This window comes from Trichophyton rubrum, assembly GCF_000151425.1.
Source record: "Trichophyton rubrum CBS 118892 genomic scaffold supercont2.7, whole genome shotgun sequence".
Lineage (NCBI taxonomy): Eukaryota > Fungi > Ascomycota > Eurotiomycetes > Onygenales > Arthrodermataceae > Trichophyton > Trichophyton rubrum.
Window position 1 is genome coordinate 164,233 of NW_003456422.1, and position 25,537 is coordinate 189,769.

General features: G+C 49.1%; 7 protein-coding genes across 9 annotated transcripts; 5 read left to right on the forward strand and 2 right to left on the reverse strand.

Annotated features, from left to right (window-relative positions):
* Positions 1–3: 3 nt before the first annotated feature.
* Positions 4–4,348, reverse strand: TERG_06057 (uncharacterized protein). Of its 2 annotated transcripts, XM_047748544.1 has the most exons (3): positions 2,068–4,348; positions 1,357–2,011; positions 4–1,265 (listed from the first exon to the last, which is right to left on the reverse strand). In XM_047748544.1, exons 1-3 carry the CDS (start codon positions 4,053–4,055, stop codon positions 645–647), a joined length of 3,264 nt encoding a protein of 1,087 aa, XP_047604528.1. In that variant the 5' UTR covers positions 4,056–4,348; the 3' UTR covers positions 4–644. The 2 variants fall into 2 exon arrangements, with proteins under 2 accessions (XP_047604528.1, XP_047606775.1); XM_047750090.1 differs by having other exon boundaries at positions 4–2,011.
* A 602-nt stretch (positions 4,349–4,950) lies between these two features.
* TERG_06058 (uncharacterized protein) lies at positions 4,951–6,080 on the reverse strand. Of its 2 annotated transcripts, XM_003233014.2 has the most exons (4): positions 5,729–5,775; positions 5,535–5,660; positions 5,139–5,450; positions 4,951–5,053 (listed from the first exon to the last, which is right to left on the reverse strand). In XM_003233014.2, the coding sequence occupies exons 1-4, from the start codon at positions 5,729–5,731 to the stop codon at positions 5,024–5,026; spliced, it is 471 nt and encodes a 156-aa protein (XP_003233062.1). In that variant the 5' UTR covers positions 5,732–5,775; the 3' UTR covers positions 4,951–5,023. The 2 variants fall into 2 exon arrangements, with proteins under 2 accessions (XP_003233062.1, XP_047606776.1); XM_047750091.1 differs by having other exon boundaries at positions 5,535–6,080.
* Positions 6,081–6,167: 87 nt separating this feature from the next.
* Positions 6,168–11,836, forward strand: TERG_06059 (uncharacterized protein; the record flags this gene model as incomplete). Its single annotated transcript, XM_003233015.2, has 1 exon — positions 6,168–11,836. The coding sequence occupies one exon, from the start codon at positions 6,168–6,170 to the stop codon at positions 11,247–11,249; it is 5,082 nt and encodes a 1,693-aa protein (XP_003233063.1). The 3' UTR covers positions 11,250–11,836.
* A 5,124-nt stretch (positions 11,837–16,960) lies between these two features.
* Positions 16,961–17,860, forward strand: TERG_06062 (uncharacterized protein). Its single transcript, XM_003233018.2, has one exon. It carries the CDS (start codon positions 17,225–17,227, stop codon positions 17,549–17,551), a length of 327 nt encoding a protein of 108 aa, XP_003233066.1. The 5' UTR covers positions 16,961–17,224; the 3' UTR covers positions 17,552–17,860.
* A 123-nt stretch (positions 17,861–17,983) lies between these two features.
* Positions 17,984–21,699, forward strand: TERG_06063 (uncharacterized protein). Its single transcript, XM_047748545.1, has one exon. It carries the CDS (start codon positions 19,576–19,578, stop codon positions 20,755–20,757), a length of 1,182 nt encoding a protein of 393 aa, XP_047604529.1. The 5' UTR covers positions 17,984–19,575; the 3' UTR covers positions 20,758–21,699.
* Positions 21,700–21,711: 12 nt separating this feature from the next.
* Positions 21,712–23,791, forward strand: TERG_06064 (uncharacterized protein). The gene has a single exon (XM_047748546.1). It carries the CDS (start codon positions 22,123–22,125, stop codon positions 23,176–23,178), a length of 1,056 nt encoding a protein of 351 aa, XP_047604530.1. The 5' UTR covers positions 21,712–22,122; the 3' UTR covers positions 23,179–23,791.
* Positions 23,792–24,586: 795 nt separating this feature from the next.
* On the forward strand, positions 24,587–25,498 carry TERG_06065 (uncharacterized protein; the record flags this gene model as incomplete). The annotated part of the gene is made up of 2 exons (XM_003233021.1): positions 24,587–24,879; positions 24,952–25,498. The coding sequence occupies 2 exons, from the start codon at positions 24,587–24,589 to the stop codon at positions 25,496–25,498; spliced, it is 840 nt and encodes a 279-aa protein (XP_003233069.1).
* Between the last annotated feature and the right edge of the window lie 39 nt (positions 25,499–25,537).

Here is a 25,537-nt window from a genome sequence, read left to right on the forward strand (position 1 = left end):
CTCGTCGGGTGGAGAGGACGCCAGCGATACCCGGAACACCTAGAGCCATGGTTGAGGCGGAGAGGCGGTTACGGTTCGCCTGCTGTCTAGCGGCAGTGGCACTAGCCATGCGCTCTGAAGTACGGATCAGCTGCTCCGTCGGTTCAAAATAGAAATAAAACAGCGTCTGTATCTCATGATACTTGGGGCTTTTGAGGACATCCATTGGTACCCCGTTGGCTTCTCCTGTTTCTTCATCAACGGCGTTAAAAAAGGCGAGAAGTAATCCAAGCCAGGTCTGAACTATGTCAAGTTCTAGCTGCGTGAGTGGCTTTTGATTGGACGGTTTGTCAGATAATGGCGGGACAAGGAGAGATTCAACTGTAGAAAGGACCTCTTTCCACAGTCGAGCCATAACGGTGCGCATAGCAGGGCTTGTAAGCGTTTGATTCATTATGGAAAAGTTGTCATCGAAATACGTAAATAGAGGCGCAAGGGCGTTCTCAACCTCAGCTTGCGTCGGCGCTTGGCTTGACTGTGTCCGGTTTCGATTAAAGTAACTAGAAACGGTCGACATGCTGATGCCACGGGAAAGAAGGGCTTTAAGAGCTCGCCGCGACAGGCAGTGGTTGATATACGCCGATAACTATACACCACGTTAACACTTAAGATGTTGGATATCGGATGTGAGCAAGTCTTACCTTTTCTGTAATCTTTCTCGTCATATCCTTTTCCGTTCTCTTAAGCGTACGGAAAGCCTTGCCAAAATAAAACTGAATATCATCCCGCTCTCCTTCCATGCTAACCCTTAGGAGTAACCTTCCTTGGGTATCCAGGTCCAGCCAGTAGTCCCGTGGTGCGAAATCAGCAAAATGCACAGGGTCGAGCTTCATTGATGTTCTACCAACGTAATCGTGGTCTCCAACAGCGTCCCAGTCCCATATGGTTGCAATAATGTTCAGTGGGCCTTTTGTCATGATATCTACCGTATCGTCCCATCGTGGGTTGAGATTGTTGTAGATAATACGCGATTTGGAAATTCGCTTCTGGTATTCATCAGTTAAGACAACGTACGGATCACTTAGGCCGTCAAGATCGCAGCCTTTCAAATCTTCGGCTTCAACAATTTTGACAGTGAAGACATAATTGCTTATCTTGCGTTGCCTCTTCGCTAAAGGCGGTGCGTTCTTTGCCAGCACCTCGGCGCACGCATCGACATTAATGTCACGTTCCAGCTGATCGAATTTCTGCAGTGCATATTCAATATTATTGAGTTTCACAAAGGACTGTGAGAGGTTATTGTCAGCAGCCGCTTCCTTTAATTAGGCAAGGATATGGAAGAAGAATAGATAGTGGAGTAAGTAGATGTTGCCATACCTCTGGAAAGAATTGAAATGGTTCAACCTTTTCCTTGCTACTCCAAGCGTCCTTTGCCATTTGCATCCACTTTTCCTGCTTTGTCTGTCTTGCTGCAGCCTCTTGCTCTGGTGTTAATCTGTCCATCTCGCGGCTAAATAGTCCCTCCAAAATTTCGCAATATCTTGCCATTCCGTTCCCAATCGACCGCGAAATAGCCGTCATGAACTTCGCATATCCTACATCATCGTCCCAATTCAATTGCACTATTTGGTCCACAACCTGATTAAATGACCGAAACACGTCTGTTACTGAAACACTATGTCGCTGTTCTTCTGTGGGTATCTCACCAGGAGAATCCGTTTGGACTTTGAAATTATCCTGTTTAACTGCTTGGTTTACCCAGTCATTCATTTTGGCATTTGTAACCTGGATCCAGCGCCAGACAAATTCCGCTAGCAGTTCCTCAAGGTGAAAAGGGAATGACTCGCCAGGAAGGGCTTCAATGTAAGCTTGTCGAATGCTAGAAAGCTCACCGTATAAATCGAATCCATCCTGCATTTCAATCTGCTCGTTTTTTTCCTGCGCTCGTTCCATTATCCGGATGATCATATCCCTTGCGTCTTCAGCATACACAGGGAGAATATAATTAACCAGGACGGCAATAGGATTTACTCTGTGAAAAGAATGGTTAGTATATCTTCTTGCTAAAATGTCTATAAGGTAGCTCACCCTAGTATATCGGGATTCTTTCTGTAGCGCTTTTGTATCCGTTGACAGACTTTCATAACAGCCTTGCCAAGCTGGATAACGTGGTGGAACTCCCACTCATGCTGCTCAGGAGGAATCTCTTTATTTAGGGCCTCCTGGTAGATGGCTTTGGCTTTTTCTAGGAGCCCCTCAGAGGCATACTCCCGAAACCGCTCCCGCTCCTCCGTACTCTCCACAAAGTACGGATCAGATTCGACGTGACTCTCTAGGACATACATCACGGGGCCAATTGGCGGAATCTTGGTTTCGTAGCAGGACATCATTGTTTCATACAGCTGTCGTAGCAAACCTTCATGTATTCCAGCTATGACACGTTGCATGCAGAATATATCTGCCTGTGTCCATTTGTTCCTATCGTACAAGATAGGTGCCATGACTATGCTGGCGCGCTTATTTTTGGTCGGTGGAGGATCTTTGACAAACGCGAATGCTGAATCGAGAGTGTCTAGGCTAATTTCCTGGTCCACGTACTTTTCCCGAATGACGTCCAGGAAAAGAACTACTCGGGTGAAGTTAGGTATCCTCCAGCGTAAACATATTTCATTGAGCAGCTCTGTCGACTGCTTTGATAGTAATTTCGAAGCCGGAGTTTCTGAGGTAGCCTCCGATGCCTCGAGAGACTGGTCACTGAGGTCATGTGTGAGGAGTTGGCTTAGCAGAAACCGGTAATATGATCGTGGATCTGGGGGTATGAAAGTGTACAAGTTCGTGTCAGGATGCTCGTAGGTCTGTTCCTCCAGAGATAATGAGGTCATATCCACCGGTTGGTCGATCACGTAAGATGAACCTTCCGATGCATTGGGATACGGATCCAGGTTGAAGTCTTCCTCAGTTGGGTTGTCCGCAAGCTGAGCATTGAATTGTGGTAAGGTTGCACCTGTACTCTTTGCAAGCTCTGGGTTGGATTGGATTATGGCCAACATCATCTGTGAGAGGTCCGGCCCCTCTGCCTTTCTCCATGCCTCATATCCCTCTTCAATCTCAAAATCGGCTACGGAGAGAGTACCCCCAGTATTGAGATTAAGGTGTGCTTGATATAGCTTCAAATCCTGCAGTGCTTCCTTCCCCGTCCAGGCATCTTTATTCTTGTTGATATCCGACTGGACCTGGGAGTTCCGTAGACCAAATGCCTTTGCAACAGTCAGCACTAGAGGCATGTCCTTTACATCATAGCTTAGTGGAGCCGCAACTTCAATAGTGTGGCTATCTCTTTGAGAAGACACTGTAAGATTTTGGTCATGAGCAAGCAGCTTGCTTTCCAGTGTTGCAAGCCTGCTTGCGAGCTCTGGTCGGTCTTTGATCCAGTCATGGTCCTTTAGAATGAAAGTGATAAGCCGGACAAACAATGCAACATGGCGATCTACCATCAGTTTCCAGCTGGTGTCTTCCGGGGCCTTCCCCTTGGACAGCTCCTTGGTTGCATTTGAGAAGAAAATAAGCACCAGATCCTCGACTCGCCTGTCCTTTTCCATCCGTTTCTTGAATGTCTGCTCCTTTAATGAGTTTAGAAAGGCCCCAAACGTCCTTTTGACGGTAGAATCCTGGAATTCCTTTCTATTCTCCCTGCCAATCAGGACACCCGTCAGTCGTCTTTCAAGCTCGCTGATGAACCCATGAGGGAACCTGGTGCTTTTCGAGTCCCGCACCAAGCTAAAGTCCTTCATCAGGTCATGAAACGAGGTTGAAGCCCGGTTGAGTGACTGTGGCCGAGGCGGAGGAGGAGCAGCTTGCACTCTTTTCGTTCGCGCCTGAAGAAGGTAGGCTAAGAAGGCTACCCGAAGGCCATAAGTATAGGCATCGTTACTGCTAACTCGGCGCCGGCGGGCAGCAGACATATTTCGAGAGTGACGCCGGACATTATTGCTTGGGCTGTCCACGCGTCTGATGCCGCCCACAGAGTGTCTTTTGGTACTGGACATGTAAGTCGTCTCGCTGGTGCTCACGCTCATCAGAGCTTCGTGATCCAACGTCCAGGGGGTGGCAGTTTGTCAACGTCGGCGTCGCGCATAGATCTAGAGAAGCCCCAGTGTTCAGTAGAAGATCTCAGGCCAAGGGATGGTACGTGGCTTCGGTGTACCTGTATGGAGAGGTAAAGAGGTGAAGAGAAGGAAGTATGAAGCCCTTGGGATGATGCTGACTTGCTTGTTTGTTTGGTGATGGCAGAGAGAAAACACAGCCGGCGTCACGTTACGGGGCAAACTGGAGAACCACACTCATCCAGCTTTCGGTGAGAAGGAAAAGTGAAGCCCCTGTGGTGCTCTGGTCGAATCGGGTGGAAAACACCTCGAGCTCCCAGATAAACGAAACTAGAGGAATACAAAATAGCAGAAGAAACAGGACGGGGTGGTTGATGTCGCTGTCCAGGGGGGAAGATGTGGATTTTGGCCTCTGACGTAGTGTGTCAGATCTTATACTGTGGCTTGCTGCCGGGCCCCCTTGCAGCGAAGAATAACTTCATATTTATATCGATCACGATGCAGACGACAAAAATTGAAAACCTCCGTCTCCGGCAGTTTCTACGTCCTTTTATTACGTATATGCGTTACATCTCAGAACTCCCTCCTAGAAGAAGTATAACATTACATGCCTGGGTTTCTTTATTTACTGGACCCTGCCCGCATCGGTCAATTGGCCCTTCAGGTCGAAGCCACAAAGCCTGACCAGAGTTGTTAGCTCTCTCTCTCTCTCTCTCTCAAGACTATTGCTGCATCATAAACCACCAGGGTAGTATCTGATAAGTTGTATGAGTATGGTGAGGCAATGGCGGTGTTATATTTCCTTTTTGACGGCCATGTGCCTCTGAAGCAAAATGGATTCACTAGTAAATAGGACAACAGGGTCGTCAGGCTTTCGCAATATCTGTGATTGGATCTCTAGGCTGTCTTTTTATATACAAGTTCAATAACCTTCTCGGTCATCACCAGCTATCCTCATGGTGCTTTCTCGCCTATAAAGTAATAAAAAGAAAAAGGGTAAAATAATATCAGCTAAGACGTCACTGTTTGAATCCGGGAATTAGCCATCAAACTCACAGATACAGCATTAGGTCCACCCAGCTCAGTCTCGAGGCCGTCTGGGAATGTCCGGGGAGCGCTGGGCTTGTCTGGATAGAAGAGGCTGACGATGCCAGAAAAGGCGAACACGCTGGCTATGGAACAGCCGAGCAGGAAAAAGGCCTTGGGAGCCTTAAAGTGGGTGTACTCCTCCGGGCTAAATGTTGTCAAGATGTCGTTGTCTTCATGGACCGGCTCGCCGAAGTTCCGTTTATCCTGGGGATCCCACCACCCAGCATTTGGGTCACGGAACTGGCGCTTCACTGCTGGAGGGTTCTCATATCCGCCATTCTATAAACCACAAGAGTCAGCCCCAGACACAGGTCGTCCCCCTCTACCTCGCTAGGGTCAAGTGCCTGAATTCCGGTGACGAACCATGCCCGGATCCTGTATCTCAGCCTGAGAGGCATATCGGACTTGTGTCGCTGTGATTCTAGGGGCTGTTAGCATGCGAGCCAGCGCTGGCGCTCGCGCCGCCGACAGGACTCGTCTCGACAGCATCTGCTCCCGCTCGTCAGTAAAACCGCCGTAGCCAGCCCCTGCCACCCTCAGGGACGGAGACCACTCACCATTGGCAACTTGTCCGCTTGCTGTCGCTGTCGTGCGTGTCTCTTTCTCGCTCGTCTGGTGTCTGCTGTGAGGTTGCTTCTGCCGTCTTTGCTTCCTTTCCGTCGCTGAGTTTCGACCTTTGCTTAGTCAACCAGGTCGTGCTTAGTCAGCTAATTCGTTATCTCGCGAGCTGCAGCGGCGAAAATTAACGACTTCCCGCCAAATCCTCAGGATCAGCCATCTTTAAGCCCACCAGCAACGCAGCTTTGCCGATAATGATGCCAGATTTCGTGTGTGGCCTCGACAGACATAGATCTATCGATTGATGGGAGATTTGGGAGATTTGACCGCATATTCGCCCAGATATCACGGGTTAGGGTCTTTTTCCTAGCTTATTTTCCTGTTCCCCCCATTCAATTTTTTTTTTTTTTTTTTTCTTTCTTTCTTTAGTGACAAGACATGCAAAACGGCACGCCGAACGGCAGGGGACACAGTCGCGATACTTCGACTCCTGAACACGATCGCGACCTTCAACGCATAGCCAGCCCTTCGACGCCCGCGGATACTCCCTCCCAACAGCCACGGCGAGACTCGAATAATAACGGCGTCGCGAAACACGACCAGCTTAATGGGATTAATGGACCGCCATCGAAGCGGCGGAAGCTTGCGGGTACTTCAGGGAGAAGCACACCACGACCACCTTCTCCGCCATGGAAACGCGCCGGATTCGATGGACCTACCTCATTTATGGAAGACGGCAAGCGGCGGTCGACCAGAACAAACATGATACCTATCGAGATGTTGCCCGAGGGTGATCCGCGACGTACACAGTCACCGGTGCACAAGGGACCTGTTAACAAGACAATTCAGAGCTGGAGTCAGGGACGTGGCAGCTCTGCTTCGCCCACCGTGGCTGCAAGACCAGAGATAAATGGTAGACGTGTGCTCGGAGGCAGCAATTCCAATAATGGCATGGATCCAGCTACTTCTCCAAATGGTACCTCCAGACGCGCAGTTATATCTAAAGCGGCTTCAGGATTTGCGAAAAGTGCCTCTCAGCTTCAACCTTTATCCCAGCGGCGCGTCTCTGACATTACACGATCCTCTAACACTGTTGGCTCGAATTCTCCGTCAGATCCTCCACCGAAGCGTAAACCAGGAAGGCCCCGGAGAAGGCAGAGTGACGGCGCAGGGGTTGTGAAGCAAGAGAATTGGGACCAGCAGCGCTGGAGTCGGTCCGAGGTGAGGGACAGAGACGATGGAGCAGCCCAGAAGCTCCCGAGACTTCGGTTCCGCGTAAAAATGCCTTCGTTAGAAGTCCAGCATCCCTCGCACATCCTCCCTCCTAAAAAGTACTCATCCTTCTACGAATGGCTATATAAGACTACACCCGGTGATGAAGATACCCATTTCTCTACTCCGCAGGAGGCCCTTCAGGAGGCTCAGGTTCGCTTACGGCTACAGGAGGCAGGAAAGCCTAACCAAGTCCTGAGCAAAGAACGCTGCTCATTTTACCTAACGGATCCTGAAGAGCTCCCTCCCCGTCAATATTCACACCAAGACCACTTTGTAGCCCACGCATTATACTTCAAAAAGCTACTTGACAAGGAGCGTAAGCACCATAGAAACCTTGCTAGGTTATTTGCACACTGGTGTGCAGATGCATGGAAAAAGCGAAACAAGGCTCCCGAAGATATTCTCAAAGAACAACACAATGAACTCCGCCAGAAACGTCGACAGTTAATTAAGGATCTGCAACGGCAGTTCGATCTAGTCCGCGCTGAAGTTGATAATGCCAGGCTAGCTATTTGGGAACAAGAGCGTAAGATGGAAGAACAGCTCGCCTTGAATAATGCCTTGAAGAAATCAACAGCCTTATTTGAGAGGAGGAGATCAGATCGGATTGGAACAGGCGAACTAGAAGATGAGGAAGATGAGACTGACGAGGGAGAAACCGCATCTAGCAAAACTGAAGATTCTGGAGATGACAGTAACATGTCATCTTCAGGCTCAGAGCCTGAAAGCGATCAAGGGCTGGATGACAATGATGATGAACAACTAAGCCCGGAAGCCCTTCGTGCAAAGTATGCGAATCTTGCGGCTATGGACGTTTCCGTGCTCTCTGGTGGCTCTAGCGATGAGAGTGATGACGGAGAAGTAAATGAGAATGAGGACCAAGATGAAGATGAAGAAGAGAACCAAGATGAAGACGGAGAAGCTACGCCTGGTGAGGGTAGCTATGTCAAAGAAACATTAAGGGACAAATTTTCCCCAACTGGGGAGCAAGAGCAAAGCTATGTCAAGCTAGAGGAGGTCGATCCCCTCCTACTCGATGAGTCCGATGAGTCCACTGACATGGACGACGATATGAGTGATAGTGATGTAGGGGTCGAAGAGGGATACACTGATGATGTCAGTGATAGTGAGGAAAGCGATGTGAATGACCATGGTGGAGGAGGTTTGTTAGGCTTTTTTTCCAAAGCCGAAACCATCATCCCAAACGGCACTAAAGCTTCTGAAAACACCACTCAAGACGCCAATAGTCCGGCTGCAAACTGTGTCTCCAGCACTAATGACAATACAGACATAAGTGACAAGCAGGCTCACGTTATGACGAAATGCCCGGAAAAGGAGTCTGATGACGACGATACCCCAATGTTGGACACTGATCTAGGAGAGACAACGACTCTGGCACCAGGCACAAATGGTAATACCATAGATAACCAGGCATTTACCAAAGCGACTTCGGAGGAGCAGCAGAATCCGACGACCCAGGTTGGGAGTCCTAAAGATACCGATGCCGGGGAAACAGCGTCAGCCCTCGAAAAGACTGGTATCAAGACACCTATCCCCCATCTTCTCCGAGGAAAGCTGCGCGAATACCAGCACTTTGGCCTTGACTGGCTAGCTGGCCTATATGCTAGCAATATAAACGGCATTCTTGCAGACGAGATGGGTTTAGGGAAAACAATTCAGACAATAGCACTTCTGGCTCATTTAGCTGTCGAGCATGAAGTCTGGGGCCCACACCTCATCATAGTTCCAACAAGTGTCATGCTAAATTGGGAGATGGAGTTCAAAAAGTGGTGTCCGGGTTTTAAGATACTTACTTATTATGGCACCCAGGAAGAGCGAAGGCAGAAGCGAAAAGGTTGGATGGACAATGACCGTTGGCACGTCTGCATTACTTCATACCAACTTGTCCTTCAGGATCAGCAAATTTTCAGACGACGAAACTGGCACTATATGGTGCTTGATGAAGCCCACAATATCAAAAACTTCCGGTCTCAAAGATGGCAAACATTGCTTACTTTCAAGACTCAGGCAAGGCTGCTACTTACGGGGACACCACTACAGAACAACTTGACAGAACTATGGTCACTTCTATTCTTCCTCATGCCATCAGATGAAGACGGGAACGGCATTGAAGGGTTTGCAGATCTCCGGAATTTCTCAGAATGGTTCCGTCGCCCCGTCGAACAAATCTTAGAGCATGGAAGAGAAACGATGGATGACGAGGCCAAAGCAGTCGTTTCGAAACTGCATACCATTTTAAGACCGTATATTCTGCGGCGTCTTAAGGTGGATGTTGAGAAACAAATGCCAGCAAAATACGAGCATGTTGTTGCCTGCCGCTTATCAAAACGCCAGAGATATCTTTACGATGGATTTATGTCTCGAGCTCAAACGAAGGAGACCCTAGCTTCTGGGAACTATCTTTCCATCATCAACTGTCTGATGCAGCTTCGGAAAGTCTGCAACCATCCCGACCTGTTTGAGACACGGCCGATCAGTACATCGTTTGCCATGCCCGGCTCTGTTGTGTCAGATTTCGAAATTAAAGACCTTCTTATTCGTCGACGATTGCTGAAGGAAGATGCGTTGGAGAAGCTGGATTTTGACTTCTTGAATCTTGCTCCGATCTCTCGGGAACAGGGCTCAAAGATGTTGGTGGAAGACTGCGCCCGGATCATGGCATACAACCCATTGACTTCTCTTCGACAGCGACAATATAACCGGACAAACTGGGATATGAGCTTCGACGGATCCACTGTCCAGTCAACCTTACGCTCCATGGACAACAACGCTCGGAAGTCCCGTATGAAGGAGCTGGAAAGATGTCTGTACTTCGAATCCAAGCGCCATGGCCAACGTCCGATGTATGGCCAGAGCCTTATCGACAACCTTACCATTGTTGTTCCCCTACAGCCAGAAACCAGGCATCGACCGCCACGAAAATTACTCCTCGACTGGCTCTCGAATAAGTCCTTGGTACTTGCCTCTATGATACGATCCGTGGAATCAAGATCGCTAATGATGGAACCATTGGTACAAAAGTTCGCATGTCTTACCCCAGCTGCTGTCGCCCATGGAGTTACAGCAGCTACACTCACACCCATCACATCACGCTACTTCACTCTTTCACAACGAATTCCTGCATATGACCCGTTTCATGAGGCACAAATGCGACTATCAATTGCCTTTCCGGACAAGCGATTACTGCAATACGATTGTGGGAAACTTCAGCAGCTTGATAAACTACTTCGGAAACTCCAGGCTGGTGGTCACCGAGCTTTGATCTTCACCCAGATGACCAAAATGTTGGACATTCTAGAGCAGTTCTTAAATATTCATGGTCATCGGTACCTCCGACTAGATGGCTCTACAAAGATAGAACAGCGGCAACTCTTAACGGAGCGGTTTAACAATGATACACGTATATTGGCATTCATTCTTTCAAGTCGTTCGGGTGGTCTAGGCATCAATTTAACAGGAGCAGACACCGTCATATTTTACGACTTGGATTGGAATCCGGCGATGGACAAACAATGTCAGGACCGCTGCCACCGGATTGGTCAAACCCGAGATGTGCACATCTACAGGTTTGTCTCTGAATACACGATTGAGTCCAATATCCTACGTAAAGCAAACCAGAAAAGGATGTTGGATGATGTGGTGATACAAGAAGGAGAGTTCACTACCGATTATCTCAATAGGCTCGACATCAGCGGTATACTAGGCGACGAAGAGTTGGGCGAAGGCCATGACGAGGCTGGTGCAGCCATGGATAGGGTCCTGGATACCAAGGTTCATGGGACTTCATCACGCATTTTCGAGCAAGCTGAGGATAAGGAAGACATCGACGCTGCGAAGACGGCCGAAAAAGAGCTTGAGCAGACTGTTGACGACAGTAACTTTGACAATGTTAGCACTCCACAGACACCCGCAGCAGCACGAGGACAGCAGCAGTCAACTACCCAAAGCCTGCTGGGGACCCCTGCACCCATCGAACCAGGCGAGTATGAACGCTCTGTATCACACGCAAACGGCAGTACATATCCGGTTTCAGTCTCCGCAACCCCCGATGACCGCCGTCCCGTTGAAGTTGATGATTCTGAATCCCACGTTGGCCATATCGACGACTACTTGCTTCGCTTTATGGAGTGGAACCTCAGAAACGAGCCACTCGTGCTTCCGGCCGATAAGCAAAGAAAGAAGTCCAAGAGAGGAAGAGAGCATCGCATTCGGAGGAAGAGATAGATTCCTAACGGCAGTCTGCAAGGAGGACATCTCATATTTCTCGCCGGTGGGCTCCACTACCGTCATCATTATGGAATCATGGTATCAAAACAAATACGGCCCTGCGCCTCAGGGAAATCCACAACAAAAGCAAAAATATTTCCCCGTCACATTGCCTTGGTCAACCAACACTGTGTAGAGCGCATCACTTATGCACTATGTTTCTTTTTGGTCTTGTTTTCGTTTCTCTCACCTTATCTATACACTGACTAGCTACCTAGTTGGTATGCAGCGAGGTTCGAGACAACTGACGCATCGTGAGGTGCATTGGAGGGTTTTCATCCATTCAGCTGTATTTCTTCTTCTCCCTTCCTCCTCACCCATCGATATGCCGCATTGCTCGCTCCTTGTCTATTGATATCACTTTTTGCACTTCTTCATTCTCCACCACTGTCTTAATAACGTTATTCAACTACACCCATTTAGTATTTCAATTTCACCACCACTGGCCATTCTGCTCGTCCTTTTGTTTTATTCTCCGCTCCACGAGCTAATGTGGACTTTCTTGTATGGTTACACGATTGACCACTGCTGTCCTCGTCTCCCGCGTCGACTTCCATCTCGGCGGAAGCTTCAACCACCTCCAAGCAGTTGCACAGCGTAGATGGGGGGCTTGGATGGATCAACAAACTGAATTCAGTGGTTTGGCCAATCCCACCGTCGGCTTAACTTGTCATCCTCTTCCAAAGGCATATATTTCTTCTTTAGTGACAAGCCCTACAGGTGGATGGGGCGGGGGACGGCTTTTGTTGATAGGCCAGAATTGAAAGCAAAAATATCCATGCAACCGAAGCAGGCGTTAATCCTGGACAACTGTTCGCATTGCTTTCTGCCCTCTTGAACTGTTCTACGTTGGCTAACTTACTATTTAGACGTGTAGAGGAGTTAGCCTCTCCTTTATTCTCCCTGGCTTTGTCCACAACCTGTGCGTGGCTGGTCTGGATATGCAACCTTCCAATTGAGCCAGATCTGCTCCGCACTTAAATAACGAGTAAGGTTGACGGTTTTCAGCCTTCGAGTCGCTATGAGAGAAAAGAAAAGGGCAGCTTTTTTACATAATAAGTATGTTGAATTAGCTACAAAGGCCCCTTTTATGCATGATCGCTGGCGGGGAGATTGGGGCACAGGGCTCCGCATGAGCTAAAATCTAGCCACACGAAAGGAGTATTATATCCGCGACTATCCTGTGGAGGTTTGGAGGTGCATGCGAGGATGACAGAAGATCTCAAGCGGCTTGGGTGATGGGGGTGAAGCGTAACAATGCCATTTAAGTAAATGTATATATGTATACGCAACATTGGGGCAGATACATATAGAGTACATTGTACTGATACTTATTTCTCTAGAGCTCTTGAGCGGCCAGAGGAGAGATTTGAGTTCCAACCGCAGAATATCGAAGAGTGCCATCATGTTGTCGTCTAAAGTTCCTTTTTTTTAAAAAAAAAAAAAGAAAAAAAAAAACTATCCATCCAATGGGATATTCTTTCTCATCCCATTTTTTTTTTTTTTTTTTTTTTTTTCCACCCGACTCATAAGTAGAAGAAACGCAGGGTCAAGAGAGGGGAGAGTAAAAGAGGAGGCCGTACATATTTAGGCCAATGGCTGCCTGACCCCCTTGCTCAAGCAGAACTAGTTTCCCAGCTGCTGACGGATGCTGAACGAAGCGAAAGTGGTAGAAAACTCGAAATCTTGACTTGTCGATGATTAACATCGAATACACCCTTCTAGCTGACAGGTATTAGTTAGAGGCCCGGGTGGAATAAATAACCAGACCAGGGACGTCCACAACGGCGGTGCGGGACTCATGTCTATTTCTGCAAGATAGATGGAGTCCTCCTATAAAGAACACCAGCATACTGGGCTGTGCGTGGGTGTCTGCTGGGATGCCTTGCATCACCATATCACAGATGTTCGTTCTTTCTACTGGGGTTGGGCAGCAGGGCGCCACAGGCGATCCAGGCCTTGGGGAAACAGGAGATCTCTCCTGCAAGTGATGCCGGATAATAAGTGATGTTATATTGGTTTTAGCTGTCACCACCATGGCTATAATATAGTACTTATTGCAGAAAGTGGAATTTACTGGTTTCAATATCTCAAGGTGCTTTTTGGAATGATTGGTTATATAAAACATCAGACAGATTTAAAGAGACAAATTAGTCGCATCAAATCCTAAATCGAGGAAAATACGGAGAGGGAGACAGCAAGAGAGGATCGTACCACGCTGTACACCATATATGTGCACAGCATATATATCGATTAGCGATTGTGCACTTCCCTCTATGAGCAAGCGCCTCCATAGAGTATGAGGGCTAGCGGCGATGGATTCCCGCCGTGTATGCAGAGCGAGATTGTGCAGCACACGCTCCGTAGAGAAAGGCCTGAAAATGACCTCTCTAAATCTTGTATAAAAAGTCTACAAGCAATAACTATCTTGATCTTGATCAAAGTATGCACAATGCGGTACAGGTTCATCCCGCCGGGGAGCCTGATGTTAATCAACCCTGTCCCTTGCGTCGTCGCTTGCGTCGCTCATTCCTGAAACCCCATAGGTTCTCCTTGAATGAGAAGACATGAGGCAAGCGAATTACTGGCTGTAACAGAGTACTCTCTTCGCACACTTGAATGGATTGGACATTGCGCTGTTGCTCTGATGGACCATGCAGTAGTGGCGTCGATCCTAAATGCAATGTACGGAGACGAATGGAACGGCCGGAAATCCATTCCGGCAGCATGATGACGGACAAAATCCAGCGTTCAAAGGTATATACACATTCTCCGGCTGTTCCCGCGTAGGAGCAGGAGCACGTACGCTATTGATGCAGCCAGGGTGGGCTCCAATGTATATATATGTCATGTCAAATTTATCCGGACAATCCGTAGGGTGAACGAGGGGGAAAGGCAAAGAAAATTGGCAAAGAATCATCCGGGGTGTTGTTCTCTGTCAAGGTAGCGATGCAACTAGTCTTCCGTATGCTAGTTGACTATTGTAGTCATGTTCCCTCAATGTGAAGCAGGTAACTATAGTCCACGTCCAGGAGAGCTGCTCACATAAGAGTGCTGCCGTCCATATAATTCCGCAGCTGCTTCCAAGTCGCCGCCAACGTATGCCATAGATAGATGCACACCGTCTTCCGTGGTAATAATAATAACAACGATAATAATAATAATACTGAATATTATTATGATCATTACTAGCTACAGCTCCGCTTGCGATATCGGGATCCAGTGTTCCGTCCGCCGCCTGCAGTGTACGTAGTCATGGCTCGCACGCCTGCATGAACGCAGCCAGAACAGCGAACGCTGGCACAACACTCGCTTTCCGGAGAACCTCCATCGGGTGCTGGCCATGAAATAATAATAGATAGGACATGCCGTGACTCAGATGAGCTCTTCTTGTGGTGGCGAAAGTCCTGGAGCTCTGTCCTTGTGTCCAGCGTGGCCGTGGCCCTCCGGCTGCTCCCAGCCATCCAGGCGTCTGCAGTCCAGTTTCAACGCAGGCCAGGAGGAGAACTTCCTGTTCTCTTGAAGAAGAAACCATCTCCAAACGCCACTATTGAGGCTGAACATGTGTAGCAGTATGGCTGCATACCTTGTATCCTTCTCCTGGTGTTTCGCAAATAATAATAAATAAAAATGGGCAGACGGGGTTAGCGGCGAAGAGCTGTGGCCGATGGATGGATCTGCACATAACTGCCTAGTCTAGTCCGCGGTGGAAGACATGATAATTTCCGTAGTTACAGCCCAAGTAGCCAGTGGCCCTCGCCATGTCAAGAACGGTGCATACATAGTTAACTCACAGCTCCACGGGCGATCAAGAATGGCGGTATGTGATGGGCCGTCGACTGCGTTTTGATATCAACTAACGAAAGCGAGCAGTGCATATGTTCCGCTTGACTAGTCCGCGAGTCATTGGCACCACCAAACGCCAAAAGGCAGAGGGTGGCGCTTAGATAGCCATTTTCAATGCTGCGTGCTGGGAACAACCCAAGGCGAACAGGATGGCTTGAGAGAGCGGGAGCATGCGGGAAGAAGCAGCCAGCCTCTTGATTCTCCCGGCCTCTCTCACGGCCTCTAGAACGCCGCTGGTGGTGGGCGAGTTTGTGAGGCCACCTATTTTGCGCAGAGACGGGGGTGGCTTTGGCTTCGCCTGCAACGTCACTCTTCTTGATGAAGCGAGGAAAAGAAAGGAAAGCATTTGCTTGGGCCACAACGGACCCTATGAGCGCCCCCTTTGCCTTGTGGACTTGAGGATGCCTGAACCGTGGGCGTTTTTGGCTCAGATACGCATGGAGTACATCCTGGCGAGCGTGCAGAACGGAGTATAGCGAGCAGCAGCAGCAGCAGCAGCAACAACAACAGCTTTTTAAGACGCGGGAGCCCTTCAAAGTAACGCTTTCGTCCCTACCATGATACTTGATACTCTCACCTGCCTGCCTGTGCGATGGATACACGGGCAGTCTGGAGGCTGCTCGTCAGCCACAGCCAAACGGATAGGACATCACGTAACTAGCCGCGAGAGCCTCGTGAAGAATGTCCATCACGACGATCTGTCACAGCCTTCGTTGTACGCTCTGTCGAAACGGTGCTATCATGATCTTGAGACAGTTCTAGTGGCCAGTCTCAGTGATGTGATAGTGTTGCAGAGTTTCTGACAGCTCTCCTGGCTCTAGCATCGCTTGTCGAAATTGGCTCCTTTTGATCCCCGTCATATGATGCTCGGATATTATATTAGAGCTGCCGCCTAGCCGTGTCATATAGTCATAACAAGTGATGATATCAACAAGGGACCGCCAACTATTTCCGCCTAGCTAGGAACTCAATCGAACGATGATGACGGTGGTATCAAATGCAATTAATAACTTATGTGGGCGGCTCCGCACTGCCCCATACGGACGGGATGACCATACAATAATCACAATATAACATGTCCTAATAGCTGACTACTTGTTTTATTATGGAGCAAGTCAGATGGAATCGAGAAATGCCAGGCTCAAAAGCGGCTCCCAGGCTGTTTGCCCGTGTGATTAACCCGTGATTTCAGCCCACTCGGTCACAACAAGAGGGGGTCTTCTTCCTTCTGGAGAAACGTGTTGCGGAGTAACTGCCGTCTTTCAGGAGAGAAACAGATAAACCCGCATTGGAAAGCCGATCCGCCCTCGTGATTATACGTTTTACTACTGACATAGTGTGATGGGGGTGATCAACCTAGAATCTCGGCTGACACTCTTTCGGCCGCGGGCAGTTGCAGATTCTCTGGCTCCTGCGAAAGAGGGCGAGAGAGAGTGGGAGATAACCAGTTAACCCATAGCGAAGGTGAAGGTCTTCAACTGCAGCTCTGCTCTGCGGACTTGAGCATCTGTTGGAATCCATTTATGCTCATATACGAAGTAGAGGCTCTTTGATGCACAATGTGTCCAGAGTAAAAGGCTTGCCTTTTCAATGTACACCACACTCGCCATTGAAAAACCGCTTTAACCGCATTACCCTTGGCTGCCTTAAAGAGTGCTTCGGCTAATGCTTCCGGCGAAATGACACTCTGCCTCTAGTTAGCCTGGCTCGCTTTCGATGATGGACTCGAACTAGCCACAATCTCACCGCATTAGTGAGATTTCGAGAGGCGGGCTAAAGCATGTATCCCCAACCTTGCTCTCCCCCCCCCTCCCTCGCTTGGCTGCCCATCGGTTGGGTGACAGCGTCGTCAAACAATCGCAGCCGGGAGATTGCCAAGCCAGGCATGGATATATCTCGTCGCCAATGGCAGTGGTAGCACACCGCGGAGAGAGGAAGAGGGACTCCGTGACCACGAGTATCCATAACTAGTATAACTAGTGGAACGTACTTCGTACTCTGGAGAAGAGTGACGTTTCCTTCCAGACATGTTCCTCGCGCTGCTGTTCAGCTCTGCCCTGGGCCCCATGTCTCTCTGATGATGCACCATGACCAGCGAATTGCACTACCCCTTTTATCGGAAGACATACGAAGTACTCAATGTGGGTACAACAGGCGTGTACGCAGTATATTCTCCTCCTCCTTCCTTTGCACGTACTGTAGTTATTTACAGCGAGAATGGAACAGTTCTTCGCATGTGCAAGGACTTGTATCGACGCCGTACAACGGGGACAGGTCATCAAAAGCAAACCCGCAAGCCACGGCCTCGGTACCCACTACAGAGCACAGTTCCAGGAGAGCTCAAGGCGATAACTCAAAGGGGGCTTGCTTCTTGTAGTTCCGGCCCCAGTAGCTCCTCCTGGCGGCTTTTGTGAACAGGCTAGCTATTTTCATGCTGCTTATGAGCGCTACAGGCAAGCCATCGTGCTTTGACGCCGTCCGGTGGTTGCTTTGGTCATGCCCGCTGTGAGACTGCACGGGAAGGTAAAGCTTTGAAGCCAGAGGTACCTTCAACGACAACCCTCTTCTTGTCATGAAGCTTCTTGGAGGCATGTATAAATGGAGAAACTGTGAAGATCTCCCTTGGGGCTTTTTTTAAGCTCTGGGGGTCCTTCAAAAGGGTCCACTGGAATTTAACTTGCCGATCTGATCAACTTACTCACCTCTTTCTTTTTTATTACAATTTTTTTTTTTTTCGAGTTTTCTCTCTCTCTTTTCTTTTCCCTTTCCCTTTACGGGGGTGTGTATAACTCACATCAAGTCTACAGGCTTCCATTCCCTTTGCTTTTTCTCCTCTCCAGACACACTTTTTTTTTTTTTTTTTTGCTTCCTTGCAAGCTTCATGCTCTGAGGACCATGAAGGAAGCATGCAAATGGCAGACTTGTTCCCAACCCCTGCAAAAATAATCAGATCAAAAGGTCCACGATATGACCAAGGCACAACATCACGGCTCTCTGGTGGCTCGCAGATCATCCCCTGCAAAGTACCTGTTCCGGATGCCAGAGTTTCTAGCAAAGCTGAGGAACCATCACTGGCTGGCTGAAGGGAGAAGATCAATAATCGATAATATCGAAACGGGGAGGAGTAAAATCGTTGAGAAATAGGATTCCAATTTGAGCTTTCCATTCAAGCCCTGTTCGAGCGACAGATCTGTTGACTTCCCTTCTCGGCCTGTCGGCAATGGTCGGGGCATTGCTTGATACCTTGAAGTGCGAGCTCCTCCTTCACGAGCATCAACAGGCCAGATCCCTACCGGGAGGAGGGACAACAGATCGAACCAGCAGGTATCGATAAACAATCATTAACCAATCGCCTGGAATCTCATCGCCTGATGCCCCGAAAGTCCGGGTAAGAAGCTCAGGGAGAGGGTATTATTCGCTCCCCCAACCATGTACGAAGCAATACCCGCGTATATTTAAAATAATAGCGAGGGATTCGCTCCGCAGTTGCATGCAGAATAACCCAGTCGCGTTACGCCAAAGACGTAGAGGGCCCAGGATAGAGGAGTCTATCGGGAGGGGTTCAGGTGTGGTTGTGGCGCCCCTGAAGAAAATTGACACAAGTGTGGTGAGCCCATGGGTAATTTATAGAAGTTACGATGGATCCGACAGCGAGCCACACAGGAGATAAACTGACCTGTCACATTGCGCTGAAGAAAGCCCTGGATGCTGGACTCTTCCCTGTCAATTTGCTGGTGGCAAATCATTGTCTGCCCTTTTGTGGTGCTGGCTGTCGCTGACGTCGGTGTACCCTCACTTCGTTGGGTACATACATACTTACATACACACATACATACATACACGCCAGCGAAGACTTGGAGGCCCTGTTCAAAGTAAGCTTGAACGAGCTAGCTAGCAAGGCACCGCTGCTGTGGCTGGCGCAGCTTCGGAATGCCCATGATACGAGGATTGTTTTGGTTTTGGAGGACAAACCCAGTACTCCCGTACGCAGGACAGGTTTACTCCTTTCCTACTTGGGCGTGCTTCCTCCTAGTTTACCGCGGAGTCCTCTGTATGTATGCAAGTACTCCATAGCTTCGCCGTTTCTACATTTCTTTTTCCGCCCTCTGTTGCATCATTGTGTCTCTCTCGATGCAAGATATAACTCGAGAAAGGCCCCGTCGTCCAGTTCTATATTTTCTAGCCCGTCACAACTTGAGACTTAGGTTGTTGTGCCATCCGTCCCTTTTGTGGTTGATCAAATTCACCGGCGATGAAGACCACAATCCCGTCTGATGTTTGGGAAACCAAGCGATCTCAAATATCAAACCTATACACGGAAGAGGAATGGCCGCTCAAGCAGGTCATGAAGAAGATCCGTACTGAAGACTTCAATCCGACGTAAGTTTGTTGTTCCTCAGTTAACCAGTTCATCTATGAATCTTTCAATCATGATCAAATGGAGAAGAAAGTTTACTTACAAATGGGCCCCAATTGTAGTGAGACCCAACTGCGAAGCAGACTCAAGAAATGGGGAGTCACCAAGCCCTCAAGGCAGAGACGGAAGAGGCCTGCAAGCCGCCCTACTGATCGCGGAGGATCGTTATCATTGTCACCAACACAAGCAATGGAACTGCGCAGCCGCGTCAACGACAACTATCCTCCTCAATTCATTGGATACCCTCCTCCCGCTGGGCAACCAGCTCACCCTGAGGCCTGGGATTCTCGAGTACGCTGGATAATAGCACCTTCTCACGATCGTGGGCATCAAATTAAAGTCACCCCATGCTATGATGGCCGCCGCGCGAGCGCTTCCTCAAATGTTTCTCTGATTGAAGACCCTTGCCAGTCCCCAGTCGGCTATTCTGATCATCACCATCATCATACACACACCATGAATCGCCACTATCCGAACGCCAGCTCTACTCATGGCTCCTCTTCAAGCATTGAAAGTTGCTCAGCACTAGCTTTCTCTGGGATCAATCCCAATCTTACCACTTCCTCCGGCGACATCACACCCCCAAGCGATGCTGCATCGAGTGGCCTTCCGGCCGGCTGGCAATCACCCGATAGCGCTCACCACGCAGTTCGCACCCCAAGGTCTACCCTCCCATCTCCTGCTATCCAGCCCACTAGCCCATGGAGTTATCCTACCCCTGATATGTGCCAGCGATGCTCACCCACCATCTACCCTCTTGATGACCCCACCGTGGAGCAGCAAGTTAACTATGTGAAGGAGTATCTGGACAACGAGGAAAGCCTCTCATACCCATCCGTTTTGGACCTTCCTTTGAATGATGGCGAAATTCTAGACTCATACTCAATGAAGCCCTGGAAACGGCCCTCTTCCAGTGGAGAAGGCTCAGTTCGATTTTCTTGTGCAGGAGATACTTCTCCCGCCCAAGATTGTCAAAACATAAAATCCCAAACTTTAGCACCCTCAGCGACATGCCCCACTGTCGTAACTCCGCCTTCTACCTTGGATGCAACCAGTGGATATCCAAAAATAGAGTCTCCAGGGCCTCTTGACATTTCTACTATAGGGGGCTCCACTGACTCCATGGGACTCACATCCCATCAATCATATCCGTCCGATGCCATGGGCAATGATTATCTGCTTGCGCCTACCATGTTAGCTTGAAGAGAGGGGGGAAATTTCTTCTTATCTTTTTCTTTACACTGCATGTTGTTGGATACCCATTTTTGCCTCTCCTTAATAAAAACTGGTTCCTACTGCACTCGCTCTAATCTTAATGATCAGCCTGTTATAACTTGTCCCTTGGAACAATTATTTGCCCAACTATCGGTTTCAGTTCTGGGAAAAGGCGCAGTACGTTTCTTTTTCTCCTATCTGATACGGACGACTACGTCGTTCGTCGTGGAGTACGGTGATTTTATCTTTTTTGTCTGTCTCTTCTCCTACGTTTCACCTCCATTTTTCACTTTTAGATGACACACAGGTATGGGAAACAGGTCAGGGCGAACTTATGGAAGGAAATTGACCAGGGATTTTAATATGGTAAATGTGTTTGTCTATATGGGGCGTTATGTCTTACCCCTTTGTTTGTCTATCTGACCTGTTTGATGTCATATCTCTCTTTTTGACTACACCTATGCCCTCTATGGTGAATGGCTGCATGTACGAAATGATGTATGCTAGGAGCTGGATACTCCTCGAGAAGAAAAAAGGCCACTGCTGGACATGTGAAATACGTCTTCATCGACTGGTCATGTAAGATCTCTGGAGATGATAGCTGAACTGCTTTTATCTAAGAAGTCGCTTCACCCTCGTTTTTCAAGGCTAGAACATTGGGATCGAACTCATGCTTACGCAGGTACCTATTGCCATATTAAGCTATGGATATGATACTCTTCTCTTTGATATGCTTGCATCCTTTGGCTTTGCACACCTAAATATCTAGGTACCCTTTTGAGTAAATTCCAGATGCCAATTGAAACTCACAGGGTATAACTCTATCGAATATGCGCCCAGTGCGTTTATTACCTGCTCGTCCCACACCTATTTCCCCATTTGCATTGTCCGACCCGGGCTCTATATGCAACAGATATCAAATACAGGCTTCTCCGTCCAACACGGCGCTGGCCGGAGTCGGAGAGCTGGTCATGCTGTCTTAGGCGTCATGGTCTCCCCTATCAACTTCAGTCTTACAGCATCATGCCGTGTTGGGTACGTTCATCTTCCTGTAGTCAATATCACTTCCCTAACACCAGGCCACTCCTACGTTGGTCGTCGTCCAACAACAGTTGGTCTGCCGAGAAGCAGAAAGCCGTGGACCTCGGCACAACCCCGGGTCTCGATAACAAACCTCCGCTACAGCCTCGTCTCCTTGGTTAATGCACGATATTTAATTATCATTCGCAGGAGACATTCCAAAGATATATAGCTATATCGCAGGCCTGGCATATAACGTACAATAAGCCCCGGCCAGGATGCGCGCGATTCAAGTCCAGGAATACGTCAAGGTATGACCCGAGTACATGCAGGATGACAGGACTTGCTCAGCTTGCTAACCACCACAAACCCACACAACAGGGTCCGCTGGACCTGGTAGTGTCGATTCTTCCCACGCCGCCTCCAAGCCCAGATAAGTACCTGATCAGAATACATGCCGCAGGAACCAATTTCTTCGACCTGCTTCAGATACGAGGCAAATACCAGCATCAACCACCACTTCCGTGGATTTCGGGTACCGAATTCGCTGGAGTTGTCCTCAGCACCCCCACGGCCAGCAAGAATCCTCGATTTGGCGTTGGGGATCGAGTGTTTGGTGCCACTCAGGGCGCATATGCCACCCATATCCTCACTGGAGAAGCCTCGCTATTCCCAATACCACAAGGTTGGAGCTTTGAAGATGCCGCAGGTCTATTTGTTACAGCTCCTACCTCGTACGGTGGGCTAGTCTACAGGGCAAACGTACAGAAGGGAGATTGGGTCCTTGTCCATGCCGCGGCCGGCGGTGTAGGACTCGCCGCAGTTCAAGTAGCCAAGGCTAAAGGAGCTACGGTAATCGCGACGGCAGGCACTGAGAGAAAGAGACAAATAGCGCGGGGCTTTGGAGCCGATTATACGATTGACTACAGAGACCCAAATTGGCCCGATGCGGTAAAGAAACTATGTGCTGAGAACAGGAGCGGAAACGGCAAGGCTGGTGTGGATATTGTGTGCGATCCAGTCGGTATGATTGAGCAGAGCCTGAAATGCGTCGCATGGAATGCTCGACTCCTGGTCATCGGGTTTGCGGCTGGACAGATCGAGAAGGTTGCTCTCAACAGGGTGTTATTGAAAAATGTGAGCATCGTCGGCTTGCATTGGGGTCAGTATGCCTCCTTTGAGAAAGAGACGGTGCAATACGTGTGGAACGGGATATTTGACCTAATCAAAGAGGGCAAGTTCAAGGGCACTAGCTTCACCGATGAGAGGTTTGTTGGCTTAGAGTCTGTTCCCAACGCACTGCGGGCGCTTGAAGGGCGGCAAACTTGGGGTAAGGTCGTTGCACAGATTCCCGAGGATGAGGGTGCAGGCCAACCTAGTAAACTCTGAACTAGCTGGCAGCCGATACAGACAAGGCATCTAGATAGTTTGGGCAGACATAAGAATCATAAATACAGATATGTAGGTGCGCAAGGAGTCATGCTCTCTGTGGAAAATCTCCCGACTGGGAACAGAGAACAGCATGAACTATGAAGGCCCTGTTTGTAAACTTGATGTTGCAATCTGAGAATTGTCGCGAAAAGACAGGCAAAGTGTCTCTCTCAAACCATCTCGGGAGACCCAACTCCAGCCATGCACTGACACAAGACGTGACAAGATGCGGGCCGTCTTCATAACGAAAGTCCGTGGATCTTCCTATATCGGGTGGGACAGTTGGGCTTGAGGATTGCGGTGAGAAGAGTCGGTGTTTGATAGGATCGTTTACGAAGAAGAATCGAGACTGGAGAGAGGAACAGCAACGCATTGTCAAAGCGTTCGTACGGATTGCCAATATGCGGGGCGTTAGGTTGGGTCCTATACAGTTAGCATCATCATCAGGCAGAGTCCCAAGCAGGCTGTGCCAGCGCAAACGCAGTCTGTTCGCTAATAATGTTTCTCCCCTTCGTCGTCGTCGTTTTTGCTTGAGGTCAAAAATAAGAAATTTCTAATCTTTATTTGTATATATATTTTTTTTTGGGTTTAACCTTTTAAGCCGCCAAGTGATTATGTAATCCATAAATGTATTAGTCATGACAGACCAACATCGAACCTTCGACCTGCAGTACGGAGCAGCATGTAAGTAAGTAATATCTCGAGCAGCGGCCAGCAGGGGACGGCGGCTAGCTCGGCGCCTGGCTGTTGACACACCCGGATGCATACGCGATGAGGTGGTGTGGGCGAAGGGGGCTGTTTGCCATCTCCGTGTCAGAGCGGACCGGGGGAAAGATCGGGTCAGTTTAGTCATCATCGCCATCTCCTGTGCAAAGGGCAAAGCCCCCTTTTGAAGAAGAGCCTTGTTTCACGGACTGACATAGGCATGACCATCCCAAGCAGAGCCTCACTGCGGCCGTGTGTTATATTCTGCAGGGTGGATAACCTTGCTGGATAAACGAGTGAACCAAACCAGGGCTCATCTTCTAGACTCACTTGTGAACTCACCAAGTCAACTAAAACGCCGCGGGATCGTGGCGATGCCATGCAGTCAGTTAATTAGCTAACTGGCTAACAAGAAATGAGCCAAGGCCATGGAAGAAACCCGGTCCGTGAGAGTTAAGATGAGGGAGAACGACAAGGTAGAGTTCGACGAGGCAGTGCTTGTTTCTAGGATTTAGGTATATAACTGAGAACGTAGTTGCCTACCTACTCTACTTACTCATGCTCCCACGAGTTTCACATATCATTTAGTCAAACATCAAGAGGCACCTTTATCTATTCCATTTAGTTTCTTCTTACTCCTTTGAGTGTCTTTGCTGCCCCAATGAAGTTCTCTGTGGGTCTTGCGCTGTCTTTGCTGCTGCTATCTTCCAATGTAGTGTCGCGAAGTATCCTCCAAATCACAGATCTTGCGACTGTCAAGGAGCTAGAGTATCCTTCTGTTACTGAGGGTTTCAAACACGCTGTCGACTTAGAGAAGCGTAAGGGCGGAGGAGGCGGAGGCCGCGGCGGCGGAGGTGGTGGGCGGAGCGGAGGTGGGCGTTCTGGCGGCGGCAGCTCTGGAAGCGGAGGGCGCCCGCGCCCCGGCGGAGGTGGTGCATATCCCCCAAGGCCAGCGTAAGCACCCTCATGTTACTCACTTGGTCACCCAAAGGGTAGAACAGCGGGCTAACCGACAACCCTGCCTAGCAATGCTGGTGGTACATCTCCCTTTGGATCAGGCACTCCTCGCAGCTTCGGCGGATTTTACGGCGGCGGAGCCAGAGTGCCATTCAAGGCTGGTGGTAGATCACCCCTGGGGCGCAGCCCGTCTTTTCTCCCTCTAACTGCGCTCGCATTTTTCCCTGGGCTTTGGCTTTTTGGTGTCTACGCCTACTACCATTCGGAGCCTTACATATGGTACAACAGAACCTCCATGAGGAACCAGATGCTACCGGTTACCTGTCTATGCCAGCAGTACTCCGTCTGTGGGTGCGAAGACAATAATAACAACACTTATATCGACACCCTCCTGGATAAATCCGACCCTAACAACGTCACTAGTGCCTCCCCAATCGTTAGAGTTGCAGAGGCCAATGGTACGACGTCCATTTTTATCAACGGCACCTTAGAGAATGGAACCACTGCACCGGATGACAATCCTCAAACAGAGTCCATGGCACCTCCAAGAATGCTCAGAATCAGTGGCTACTGGCCCATGATTTTTATGGTCTTTTCCGCCGTCCTTCTACTATAGACGAAACATCAGGATACACCAGGGCGTTTTTCCCCTCGC

Coding starts and splice junctions, on each gene's coding strand:
- TERG_06057 (XM_047748544.1), bottom strand. CDS start 4,055: ATGAGCGTGAGCACCAGCGAGACGACTTACATGTCCAGTACCAAAAGA. Junction 2,012..2,067: donor AAGAATCCCGATATACTAGG/GTGAGCTACCTT, acceptor TTCTTTTCACAG/AGTAAATCCTATTGCCGTCC. Junction 1,266..1,356: donor CATTTCAATTCTTTCCAGAG/GTATGGCAACAT, acceptor AACCTCTCACAG/TCCTTTGTGAAACTCAATAA.
- TERG_06058 (XM_003233014.2), bottom strand. Junction 5,451..5,534: donor AGATACAGGATCCGGGCATG/GTTCGTCACCGG, acceptor TGTGGTTTATAG/AATGGCGGATATGAGAACCC. Junction 5,054..5,138: donor GTGGACCTAATGCTGTATCT/GTGAGTTTGATG, acceptor ATTACTTTATAG/GCGAGAAAGCACCATGAGGA.
- TERG_06062 (XM_003233018.2), top strand. CDS start 17,225: ATGACCAGCGAATTGCACTACCCCTTTTATCGGAAGACATACGAAGTA.
- TERG_06063 (XM_047748545.1), top strand. CDS start 19,576: ATGGAGAAGAAAGTTTACTTACAAATGGGCCCCAATTGTAGTGAGACC.
- TERG_06064 (XM_047748546.1), top strand. CDS start 22,123: ATGACAGGACTTGCTCAGCTTGCTAACCACCACAAACCCACACAACAG.